Below are 12,330 nucleotides of genomic sequence, written 5' to 3'. Positions count from 1 at the left end.
TTAATGAACCATATTCAAACGCAATTAACTATGAGAAAAATTCATTACTAATATACAGTTTCTCTAGTTCGCCTCCTCTAACTTAAATTTTTTCCAAATTTTGCAATTACTAATAGAAATATTTTTGAATCTCTCGTTTATTTTCGGAATGACACAGAAGAAAGAAACATAAGCTACTGTAATTAGAAAGAATTAAGCGCAGCAATAAATAAAATTAAACTATACACAAAGAACTGAAAGTAGACGAGATATACTTTTGAATATCTATACATGTATATATGTTTAATGGACTGTACAAAGTATTACCAGCAGCAGCACAAGGATCGAATTAGGAAAGATCAGGTTCACCACAGAATGCATCTGGTTCAAATGATCTTGCTGAATCATCATCGTAAACTCCTGGTATAGCTTGAACCCTAGCTTCTTTAGATGTCATGTAGGAACTTTCTTGACCTCCCTGATCAACATTTATGAGGGGAAGAACACATACAAGTAAGGATACTGCTAGGGTTACTAGTGTGTATTTTAATCTGATCAGCACGGACTTGACCTGCGGTAGCAAATACATAGAGCAGCTTTTAGTGAGTCGATACACCAACAGAGGTTGCCTTCTATAGAGCAAGTGTCAAAGAGCATTGGATTCTATGTCAAATTTAATAAAATTTTCAAGGTTACTTCTAGCCCTAAAAACTACAATGTTATTAGATAAGATTGTTTTGATGACCCTCATTCTATTCTTTTTCTTTTAATGTAAAAAAAGGGGATTAAGTTCTTACCAGCCTTGAAAGTTCATAAAAATGACATTTTTTTGTCAATAGAAACCGGAGGAAATTTATTCAGAAATGGTTTTGTTGATATATGAATTGTCAAAACAGGCATAGAGCAGCAAAGGCTAATAAATGAAAAGTGAAAAGAACTTTGATACAAATGGGAATCCAATATAAGTATACATACTGAAAATGAACCAAGGAGCCTGTCTCGTGCCAAAACTTCAGCAGTCTTCACCCATATCTGTGGAGGAAAACAGTATCAGTCTCTATATTGCAAAGTTGGTCTGGTAGCAGTCCCTTGATAATTTGTGAGGACTAAGAAAACATGCTTTTACAAAATCCCAAATTATAAGAAGCTATTTCATTCTAATAAACAAACTTTTGACATAACATAGTAATAATCATAGATGCTCAAAATCATAGGGACATAAAAATTAACTGTTTAGGAAGGCAAGTGATTTACTGAATAATGAATTCTTAGCTTACTGCTAATTAAGGATGCAGGCAATGAAAGTTAGACTTTTATGGCAAGTAAAGTTTACACATTTGAAGGATCAATTCTGGACCTATACTGTATCAAATACTGTTATCCAACCGATTGCAATACCTGTCCATCATACCACCCTGTTTCTTCATCTGCAAGTCATGCAAAAGAGAAATCCCATAAGAAAACCATCAAAGTGGGAGCAAAATTTTGCATGAAACAAAAACATAGAAAGAGAAGAGAGGAAGTTCACATTCGACAGTGGCACTGAGCAAGCGGTTCCCAACATAAGCCCAACCCAAATACATCCTCAAAACAGCAATCGTAACCAAAAGAATCCCACTCGAAACGGAGGCAAGAACCGGCCTCACCGGATCGGATATGGGCCCCGCCGAACCGAACCAGGCAACTGGTAGACCAACAAAGAGGGCGAAAGAAGCACCCGTAGCGAACAAGCGAGAGAAGTATTTAACAACGTCTACTGAAGCCCAGGAAAAAGGGAAAGATGTGGAGAGGGATTGGTATTCGTTTATGGGCTGTTGTTCAGGTGGAACAGGGCACTCTGTTTCGGGCAAGGGAGGTGTGTTGCTGCCATTTCCACTGTTATAAGATGAGATTGTTTTGGTATTTGAATTATTCGTTTTGATGGGCCGAAGAGGGAGAAATCTGGGTCTTGAGAACGGTGGGTTCAGGACGGGGAAGCTTGGGGCGGAGGCTGGTGGCGATTTTGGTGATAGGTGGAGGAGTGTGGTGGCCATGGTTTCTGTAGTTCCCTGACAATCGAGATTAATATTTTATTATTTTTAGACAAATTTTTTTTAGGGTAAACTATATTCAAGATGTTGAACTATTAGTAAGTTTATATTTTAGTCATTCTATTTAAAAATTATTAAATAATTATTAAATTTTTTGAGAGTTTTTATTTAAGTGGTTGTGCTATTAAAATTGTTAATATATGATATTCTCTGTACGCATTATTTGTATCAATTGAATGTTCTTATTTTTTTTTATTGTTTAATTTTTTTTATTAAACAATTTTGAACGTAAAAAACCTACGAATTAAAAATTAAACAACTTTCTTTTTCGATCTTTGATACTAACTGTTAAATTGATAAGTACTACTAATCTATCATACTAATCATCCAATTTTCACTTGAAGATCCCTAGTCGAGCTTTTTTATAAAAAAAACTTAACAACTAATAATTTAAATGAAAACTTTTAAACTATTCAATGAAAATTTTTAAATTATTCAACGACTTGCATGAAAATTTTCGAATAATTTAATCACATTTTTTAAACAGTGACAATTGTTAACTTATTATGACTTTTTTTATTATTTTATTGGATCTCTCGTTTCTATCAAAATAGTAATAACTTTTTTATCCCGAAAGAATATTTATTATTAGGTCATTAAAATAATACGAAAAGTGACTATTACATTTAAACTCTCAAAAAGAAAAAATAAAAATAAAAACGCACAATATTAAAAAATCACTATAAAAACAATATTATTTTTATTATTTTGTTGAACCTTCATTATAAACTAATAGGATATTGTTTATCGGTAACTTTATTATTATTAAAATAATAATAAGACCTAATTATTAATTAAATGTTAAAATATTAAAAGACGTTATATTAAATATAAAATAGTTTCATTCATATATTAAAATTTTGAATCTTGGACCAAATAAAGTTAAATCAACTTTTTTTTTTTAAAGAAATTATCTCCAAAGTCAAATTAAATTCGTAAATTAGACGAGTAACTTAGAAAGGAAAATGGAGAACAAAGGATAACATTATTTGCAGATAATTCTTTTTTTTTTTTCAACACTGAGCTGTAGAGATCACATGTTTACAATTCTAGGGATTGGGATTTCATTTACTTACCCAAAGCAAAGATCCCCCCACAGCCACAACTAGTAACACTAATTTATTTTTCTCTTTCCCTTTTTTTTTTTTCCCTATAGGTAACTTTTCTTACACTTTGACAGATGCTACCTATTCATAAATACTAGACACAAATTTTATAAGTGGTACGGATCCTCTTCCAACCCTACTGCTCCTTTATGCAGCGGCTTATGGGAAGTGCCGATCCCCCACTTCGAATGAGCCAACACCTTCCCCATGCGATCTCTATTCACTTTCTTTGCACATAAAAATGGAAACCTTCCGGCGGCCGCCAGGAAACAGCTAACAAAATACTTCTTCCATCAAAACACACCTCACTCCACTGTCCACTTATCATCCTATATGATTTGGTTTTTGGATTTTAGCCTTTCAATATACATACATTTAAGACGTCGCAGTCGTGTCATCAACTCTGCAAATGATGGTCGTAGATGTGGCTCCCTGTAAATAAGAAAAGACTGAGTAAGACTAAAGCAAAATTTTGTAAGTGGCACACCGTCTAAAATAACAAGAGCTGACTTACAAGATTTATCGGAATGCTTTAATAATCTTACGTTTTCTCCCAATTTCAATCTGTTATTATAGCATCTTCACTTGATTATGATCTCAATTTCTTTCACTTAATGTTAGGAAAAGATTACCAGGATTTCTTTTCAGGTGTTTATTATACCAGTGTCCAGGAAATGAGAGATCGACTAAACATTCAAAAGAGATTGAGTAGGTGCAAAGACCACCTGAAAGCATTATATTTACTCATTCTCCTTGCATAGATAAAACAGAGATGTTTAGAACTCACGTTTGCCAACATTCACGTATAATCTGGGCAACCATCGGATCAACATCTTCAGGAATTTCTAGACGCCTATTTTGGAATCCAACAGCTCCAACAACTTGCATAGGATTCAAACCTTTCCAGGGAATACGTAAAGTAACCAACTCCCATAATATCACACCAAAACTGTACACATCACATCTGCAACCAAGCCAGTCTATTTGTTTAAGAACAAAACAGAAATGTAATACACATGCAAGCTATTGTGGTGCTAAAGTCACTTACTTCTCATTGGCTGGTTCATTCCTTAAAACTTCAGGTGCCATCCATTCGGGCTGCAGTCCAACAGAAAACTTTTACTTTATAAAAAATGAAGACAGATTTGGATAAATCGGAAAGTAAGAGAAAACACAAAGCGAACAAGGATTATCCTTTAGTAATACTACCGTTCCAGCAGTAGACTTTGAAGACAGGAAAGTATGATGCTTTGAGCGTGACAACCCAAAATCACAGACCTGAATAGCCAAGCAAAACGTGTTCAGACAATGCAACCAACATCTTTTAGAGGAAATAAAGCAATCTGTAAAGTTGCTTAAATAAACCATGACCAAAATCAAGGAAGACTTTTGGCCAGAAAATAGATTTGAGATAAGCACCTTTACAACCCAGTTCTTATCAACAAGGAGATTTGGTGTTTTCAAATCTCGATGCACTATAGTAGGATTGCTTGTGTGCAAATAATTCATTCCTTTAGCCTGCAAACAATAGAAAAGCAATGCTTAAATAGAAACTACAACCAAGAATGGAAGAAGAGTGAAAGGGAAAACAGGCGGAGATACTTTATACAAGATATGAAGCAAAAGAAAATAAATAATTTATTTACTTGAGACTCTTACCACATCAAGAGCCATTCGCATTCGTCTCTTCTCATCAAGTTGATGATTGGGTCGATGCAGTAGCTTATACAAACTTCCCCTGCATAACAATGAGGGAGGAGCACAAAAGCTGTAAGACAGGTTGGCCAACTTTGGCAATTAGAATTAATAAATAAACTTTTTGGCAGAAACGACAGCAACAACAGAGGTCTAGCATTTATCTGAATCAAAAAGAAAAGACACATCTAGAGGACTCAGTGTTTTCATACACAGCAAACCAAAAAATGTAAAACCACCATAAAATTTAAAATACCTACTAAATGCAAGGTGCAAAAAAAATGCAAAATTACTAACCAAAAAAACATCGAAGACTAAAGATAGAACTAATTGGATTGTAAACTTGGATTATATAAAGAAAATCAACCTGGGAAGAAACTCTGTCAGTATAGAGAAATGAGGGGAGCGAGTAACAGCTCCCATGAAAAGAACAACATTTGGATGCCTCAACCTTAACATGATTTCAACCTGAAAGGATCATCAAACAGATATGATTTCAGCGTAAATTTATTCAATTCTACAGGAAAGTTGAGGTCACAAGCATGAGAGGATATAAACATGCATGATGCTATAGAAGGTATTTCTGGGGCTCACTTCACATTTAAATTGAACTAGTGCGTCACCAGAGAAATCTTGATCTAGAAACTTCTTCACAGCAACCTCCTGAAGAGCCAACAAAAACAAATATACAAACACTCAAATGAAAATGCAATTAAAAGACATTAAAGAGACTTTTTGAATAAAACATATACTGTTATCAATCAATAGAGAATAATTTAAAAGAAACTAAATAACTAATGCTGATGCTCTTAGTAGACTTTCTGCATCTGTTAGATTTTTGAGATATGAAAAGTTTGAACCATATAATATGACAATTATTCGATCACATGACCAACTCCCTTTTCCTACTAGGAAATAATGTTAATATCACTGCTCAGTGAAAGATTAATACTTTTGGACATTTTAGCACGTAGCAATTTTATGTGGTCATCATATCATCTACTAGTAGTCTACTACTAAAATTTCCATGAATAAAATGGAGTAATAGCAAATGTAACTCACAGTGCCATTCCAATCTGCTCGGTAGACCTCGCCATATGATCCTGCAAGACAAGAGTTCATCTATTAAGAATGACTGGCAAGGAACAGTCAAAGTGATATTCAATCAAGTTACACATTCTATGACTCTTTAGGGCCAATTAAACATAATACAAAAAGGGCTCAACCAAGTAAGCTAGATCCAATTCTTAAATTCAGTATACCAAAAAAGCAGATTCAACGTATTTCACAAACATCATTTGCAGCTATCAACTCTAGCAGGCTTTGACAATCCTGTTCATACAGAATGTGAACCATACTGGATTGACCAGTAGGACTGTGTTGAGTGAAATGAAAGAACAGGCAAGAGTTATAAACTATTGATAGGTTTGGTAGAGAGTAGGAAGCAATAGCAGATAACTTTTATATATTTGGCATATTCTTCAGCTTTTCATAGTATATTTCCATCCAATAAAAACAGAAACACAAAGAAACCTAGCCAGCATTTATGTAGTTGTGTTACAAACTGTATCACACTAATAATAGTAATACGATATCCAGAACTTGAAAGAAAAATGGAAAGTGTGCCAGACACGAATAAAAATGAATAAGATTAATTGGGTGATTGTGAGGCCTTACCAATACCAATGCGTTCACCAATTTGAAGATCCTCCCATGGAATTTCCCATTCAGAAACCTCCCTTGGCATAGGATAAATCTTCTCACTGTGATCATTGCCAACCAGATGCCAGTCACTACCTGCAGTTTCTATCCCTTCTAATGCAGATTCTTTACAGAAATCCAAATTAGAAGTCCTTTGTATTAGTTTCTCATCCGTGATCAAGACATTTTCTGGTTGTATTTGGCAGAACTCATCAGAGGAGCAGGAGGGCTCGTGAATTTGTATCCAATCATTAGTTGTATAACCAACAAGAAGTCCCTCTTTTGAAGCATCAGAGGAAGATGCAACATTAGTTTTTACGGCATTCAATTCCAACTCTCTTTGACGTTCAGCCATTTGCTTTTGTCTAAGAGTGAAGTTAGTATTTTCTGAAGTCTCCATTCCAGATGACACAAGAGAGAGCTCATTGGTTGACAATTTATTTGAATGGCAGCTAGAAGCTACATCTACATTTGTCCCTTTCACTACTTGGTCGGACATGCATTGTTCACCAAGGTCCTGTGAATTAATATCCATGAACAAATCTGGAGGTGGTGATGCACCACTCTCCAACAGAACAGCATGTAATTTCTGAGCAAATTCTGGGTCCTTTGCTGCGCTAATAACATACTTAGACACATTTTTAACCTTCCTCTTTTGAGCTGCAGATGGTTTGTCATGAATGGCAGAAACACATTCACTGGATTTAGGTGCCGAGGGAAGAAGCTTCCCTAAGTCCTGTTCAGATCTCTCAGAGACAGCTCTTCCAGCAAAGTTCCTCTCATCTTTATTTGTCTGACTGCTGACAAATTCCACTGACCTCAAGGCACCAGCTTTAGAGCTTGTATCTAGAGTGGCTGAAACTGCCATATTTTCAATTCCTTGGTCAAGCAGCAAACGTGAACCTCGAGAGGCTTCAGTAAGATCAGTAAAGCCCCTTACACCTAGTGCAGAATTTAGGAGGTGACAGCTTGGTACTTCAGCAGGAATTAGCGTCCCAGGAGCACCCATCAGATCAATAATATACTCACTGCATTTTTTTCTGATAATTAATTGCATCAGCAATGTGCCAATACAAAATTGGTATGATACCATGGTGAGGGACCAACTTAAGAAAATAGAAGCTAATATGGACAAACTGTAGAAATGCTAAGCCCTACCAAAATCAAGGATAGAAGAATTTGCAGATCAGAGCTGGAGGAAAATACCTTCCATTGTTGATTCTAACCAAGTTCACAGCTCCATCATCAGTACCAGTGTAATAGCTGCCTTTGACCAGCATGCACGGGAGATTAATTCTATCAGCTAGAACCTAGAACAAGAAGCAAAAAGCAATTTCCTTATAAGAAGTCCAAACACCTTCCTTCTTCATGCATGGTAAAATTAGACAAAAGTGACAATGATACTACAACTAGCAAAACACAGTGTAAAAGTAGTCATCAAATGAAAATTTCCTGAGCTAGTTTAACTTGTGAAAATAAGACGAGTAAAGGGTTTTTACAACCTTAAAAAGCAGGGCTCTGTGGCGGGAAAGTCCAACATCAAGACGTCCAAGTGGAAGAATGATGGTTTTAAGAGAATTTTGTAACTCATAACTTCTTGAAGTCCACATTCTCAACATCTCTTCAGCATCAGCAACAGGACCACCCATTCTATTAACAACCATTTCCGCAATTTTCTGAATCATGCCACTTACTACTGGGCTGCGGCCAAAAGATCGAGACTGCACATACATGTTATATACTCTTTTCTCAAGCTCTTGCAGTTCAGGATCAAGTAACCGGTTAACCAAAATTACTTGATAATCAACATTATCTAAAACTGATACCGCTCGAAGATCAACCAAAGAAGGCATTTTCCCTTGTGCACCCAGAGTTGAGGCAATGCCATACACGTCATAAAATCCATCCACAATTTTTTCATTATAGTTTACAACATTATAATTCTGCAAATGACACAAAATAGAAATTAGGATTCTTTTTCTCAGAAGAAATAGGATATATATTAACTAATGAATTCTAGAACTTGTCTTACAAAAGACAACAATAAAAGCATGTACATCATTTATAAAGTAAACTAAAGGAGGAAAATCGATTGATTTCAAAATTAGTTCAATAGAAAAACCCATAATGAAAACTAACATCAATTAGTATTCATACCCATAGTGGTATTTACTACACAACACACCACCATAATAACTGAACCAATAACAAGTGCTTCTCATACAAACATATAACTTCTCATACAAACATACATGTAAAGTTTATGGCAAACAAGAATAAGGAAAAAGGCTTCCCATTCCAACTAGCTATGGTTAAAAAGGACTTTGGCATTATGTAGGAACTATTCATATTTTTAAAAAAAAAATTGTCATTACTATATAATAAAGTAAATTTGTCATATAATTGAAACACAACCTATTGCTGGCCAGTGCAAAGCATAACTCCACGAAGTTTAAGATGATAAGTTACCATAGAAAATGAATAAAACCAATAAGGATGTACCAATTTCTATATATTGCAAAACTTAAATTAATTGAGCTTGACATGCAAATCAAAAGCATTTATAAACAAAAACAATAAAAGAAAGATATCAAGTATTTTTTTTTCTCCCAATCAACCCTTGGTTAATAAGAATGGCATCAAAGATAAGAGCTTTCCAAAATTAACACATGAAATAGGAAGTCGAAAAATGAGATCCGCAGGTGAAAAGTCCTCATATATGATGATACATTAATAAATATACTAGTAATATGTAATGAGTAAGCATGAAATGCAATCGGAATTCAAAAGGAAAAAAGAAATACCAATATCAATTCACAAAATTATTCAAAATCCAAATGACAAAAAGGTACAGAAATATTGAAACCTGGTAATAATCAGATTAAGGGGGGACATAAACACAAAGTGGCCATTAATACTTTTTTTGGACAATGAATTTGTCAATTACTACTGATTCAAAGAGGAAATGCAATTTCGAAAAAACCTAATTATAAAAATGAATGTTTCAAAAAATTGAAATACGAAAAATTATATTACCCAATAACGAATCGAAAGGAACTCAAAGAAGGTATTGGTATCGGTTCCGGCGAGGCTAATCCTTTTAGCAGCGTCGATCTGAACCGTCTCGGGATCCGAGGCACTGATCGCCAAAGCCAACTGCATCTGAAATTCTTCCTCTAATAAACTAAAATCCACCTCATCCCCAGCTGTCCTATCTCCCACGACAGGTTCAACGGCCCCGATTCTCCCCATTGTCCCCGAACTACCCCAAGACGATGAAGAAGAAGTCGTCGTTTCCATTCCCGTTACGCTCGTCGAGTTCGAGTTAGGACTCGGACTCGGGCTCGGGATCGAGCTGATCACGGGCTGTGCCTCCGCCAATCGTTGCTGCTCATTTAATCCACTGCCGATGTGGAGTTTCCTCAACAGATGCTTCATTTTCGGCATCGAACATCAACGGCGACTTTTATTTTCCTTTCTCTTTCTTTTCTTTTTCTTTTTTTTTTTTAATTTCGATTCCCCTCTTTCCTTTGTAAGAAATAAAATTTTCTTTTTACTGGTTTTCTTTTTTTCTTTTTGGTTCTTGATTTTGCTCTTTCTAATAACCTACGCCCAGTACTAAGCAGATTCACTTAACCTGCGCACTCTTCGCCGTCAAGCTACCACTCGAAAGACTTTTAAATTAACCGTTCACTCATTCCCTCCAATACACACACAAAAATAGTAGACTTCAAAAAAGTACTTCTCCTACTACTATTACTATTTTTGTATAATATTTTTGCCACAATTTAAGGTCTAATCATGCTCCATGCCATACCTCTTATCTTGAATAATTTCACACCGTCTGATTGATTTCTAGTGAAATCAAGCTAGTTTTTTGTGATTGGAAAACAACCAGAATCAGAAGAATAGAAAACCGTACGATGATCAAAGAGAGATTTTGAGTCATTTCACATTGTCTGATTAGTTTTAGTGAAATCTAGCTAGTTTTTCGAATTGGAAATGTCTGATAATTAAGAACTAAGAAATTTTGTCCATAACGCCGACAATTCATTTATTTTTAATTTTCATTTATGAGTGATTCCCTCACACGTTACAATTTAAATAAAGAAAAAAATCATTATCATTATTAATTAAATAAAAACACAAAAAATTGCTGCTTTTATTTAACAAATATTAAATTTATAGTGAATTTTTTTTACTTTCTAATTTATAACCCATTTTATAATGATTCTCTATTAGAAAAAAAAAAGAATATGCAACTCTTTTTTCGGTTTTGCTGTTACAAATATAATATACTCACATATATATGAATAATTATAATGCATAATTAAATTAGAGATGTCGATTGTAATTAGTTATGAGATTGTTCAATGACATTAGGGAAAGATGAAGTCTTCAAGATCGAAGTGAGGTTAATGTTACAAGGGTTTCAACTAGCTTAGGACAAAGGTTATCGACAAGTTAAGCTGGAATTTGATAATGCTCTATTAATGGAATTAATTTGAGCTGGTAAATCTATTGATTGTTATATTGTAGAATTATCTGCCATTCATAAGTTGGTACAGAGAAATTGGAAAGTATATATACGTTATATTTCTAGAATTTACAATGTAGTTACAAATTTTATGGTCAAGCATATTGTTATACGATTCACAAATATTCAGGTATTCTTTGAACCTCCTCAAGCTATGCACGAATTAATTTAAAAATATATTATGGACTTTTGACTTTAAATTAATTAATGTAATCAATTAGTGCTGATTTTATTTACTAAAAAAATTGGTACAAAATATGACGACTCTAAAATTAAATACGATTTATCTATGAAATATGTATTCATAATATACGTATTATTAAAGATTCACCTCTCATAATTACAAAATTGTGAAATTCAAATTTGAGAATTCGAAAATTCGTTAACCAATAATACTACAACTTAATTTGTTATTTAGTTGTTTTTTTAACAAAAAAAATTGGTAATGTTTTTTCCTGGTAGAAGACGGTTGAATAACAGTTTAAGTTTAGTGATAAACACCCATTCATCTATGAATTGTTTATACCTTAACCAAAACCAATATATATATATGCATGTAAAATCTTTAATTTAAGTTGGTGTCAGTATAATAATCATGAAATTATTATATTTAGGTTTTTATATATACAACCGATTTTAACATCTCTCATTTTAAAAAATATTAACCTATTTTGTATCTTATTGATTTTTTAAAAGTAAATATTTAGAAAATAATCAAAAATTTCACACCCAAAATAATATAATAAAAAATTTTAGACGTACAATGAACAGAGCCGATTGATTAGAAAAATGGAGATTCCATTAATTCTTCCTTCAACAACAATAATTTTTTTTCTCTTCGTAATGTACATAAAAAAAAACATAATTGAATAAAAAGGATGATAATCCAAAAATTATGGCACAAGTTCTAATTATATTTTATGAAAATATTTATACGGCATTAAATTATTAAAAAATAATAATGTTTTATTTCATATTATCTTTTTTTTCTTATTCTGATGCCTAACTTTACGAATTATCAGTAATTTAATTTAAAGATTTCGCAATAATATTTTAACAATTTGATTTTATTGTTCGAAAGAATGAAATTTTATTGGAACCAAATAAGAAAATTATGTAAATTAAAAAATAATGGGTAAACTGTACAAATGGTCATTTAATTATACTCGAGTTCTTGTTTTAGTCACTTAATTTTAAAAAATTTCAATTTAGGTATTAACAT

General features: G+C 33.4%; 2 protein-coding genes across 3 annotated transcripts; both read right to left on the bottom strand.

The window, feature by feature from the left end:
* Positions 1-234: 234 nt before the first annotated feature.
* On the bottom strand, positions 235-2,085 carry LOC107958884 (uncharacterized protein ycf36). The gene is made up of 4 exons (XM_016894785.2): positions 1,508-2,085; positions 1,378-1,406; positions 955-1,011; positions 235-550 (listed from the first exon to the last, which is right to left on the bottom strand). Exons 1-4 carry the CDS (start codon positions 2,010-2,012, stop codon positions 329-331), a joined length of 813 nt encoding a protein of 270 aa, XP_016750274.1. The 5' UTR covers positions 2,013-2,085; the 3' UTR covers positions 235-328.
* Positions 2,086-3,035: 950 nt separating this feature from the next.
* Positions 3,036-10,306, bottom strand: LOC107958882 (probable serine/threonine-protein kinase SIS8). Of its 2 annotated transcripts, none has more exons than XM_041112908.1 (13): positions 9,608-10,306; positions 8,074-8,514; positions 7,778-7,881; positions 6,548-7,611; positions 5,933-5,973; positions 5,465-5,533; positions 5,238-5,338; positions 4,835-4,913; positions 4,595-4,693; positions 4,385-4,453; positions 4,224-4,273; positions 3,963-4,139; positions 3,036-3,607 (listed from the first exon to the last, which is right to left on the bottom strand). In XM_041112908.1, the coding sequence occupies exons 1-13, from the start codon at positions 10,016-10,018 to the stop codon at positions 3,505-3,507; spliced, it is 2,808 nt and encodes a 935-aa protein (XP_040968842.1). In that variant the 5' UTR covers positions 10,019-10,306; the 3' UTR covers positions 3,036-3,504. The 2 variants fall into 2 exon arrangements, with proteins under 2 accessions (XP_040968842.1, XP_040968843.1); XM_041112909.1 differs by having other exon boundaries at positions 6,548-7,599.
* Between the last annotated feature and the right edge of the window lie 2,024 nt (positions 10,307-12,330).

Source organism: Gossypium hirsutum, chromosome A05, assembly GCF_007990345.1.
Source record: "Gossypium hirsutum isolate 1008001.06 chromosome A05, Gossypium_hirsutum_v2.1, whole genome shotgun sequence".
Classification (NCBI taxonomy): Eukaryota; Viridiplantae; Streptophyta; class Magnoliopsida; order Malvales; family Malvaceae; genus Gossypium; species Gossypium hirsutum.
Note: the sequence above shows the minus strand (reverse complement) of the source record. Positions and strands in the feature narration are given on the sequence as shown.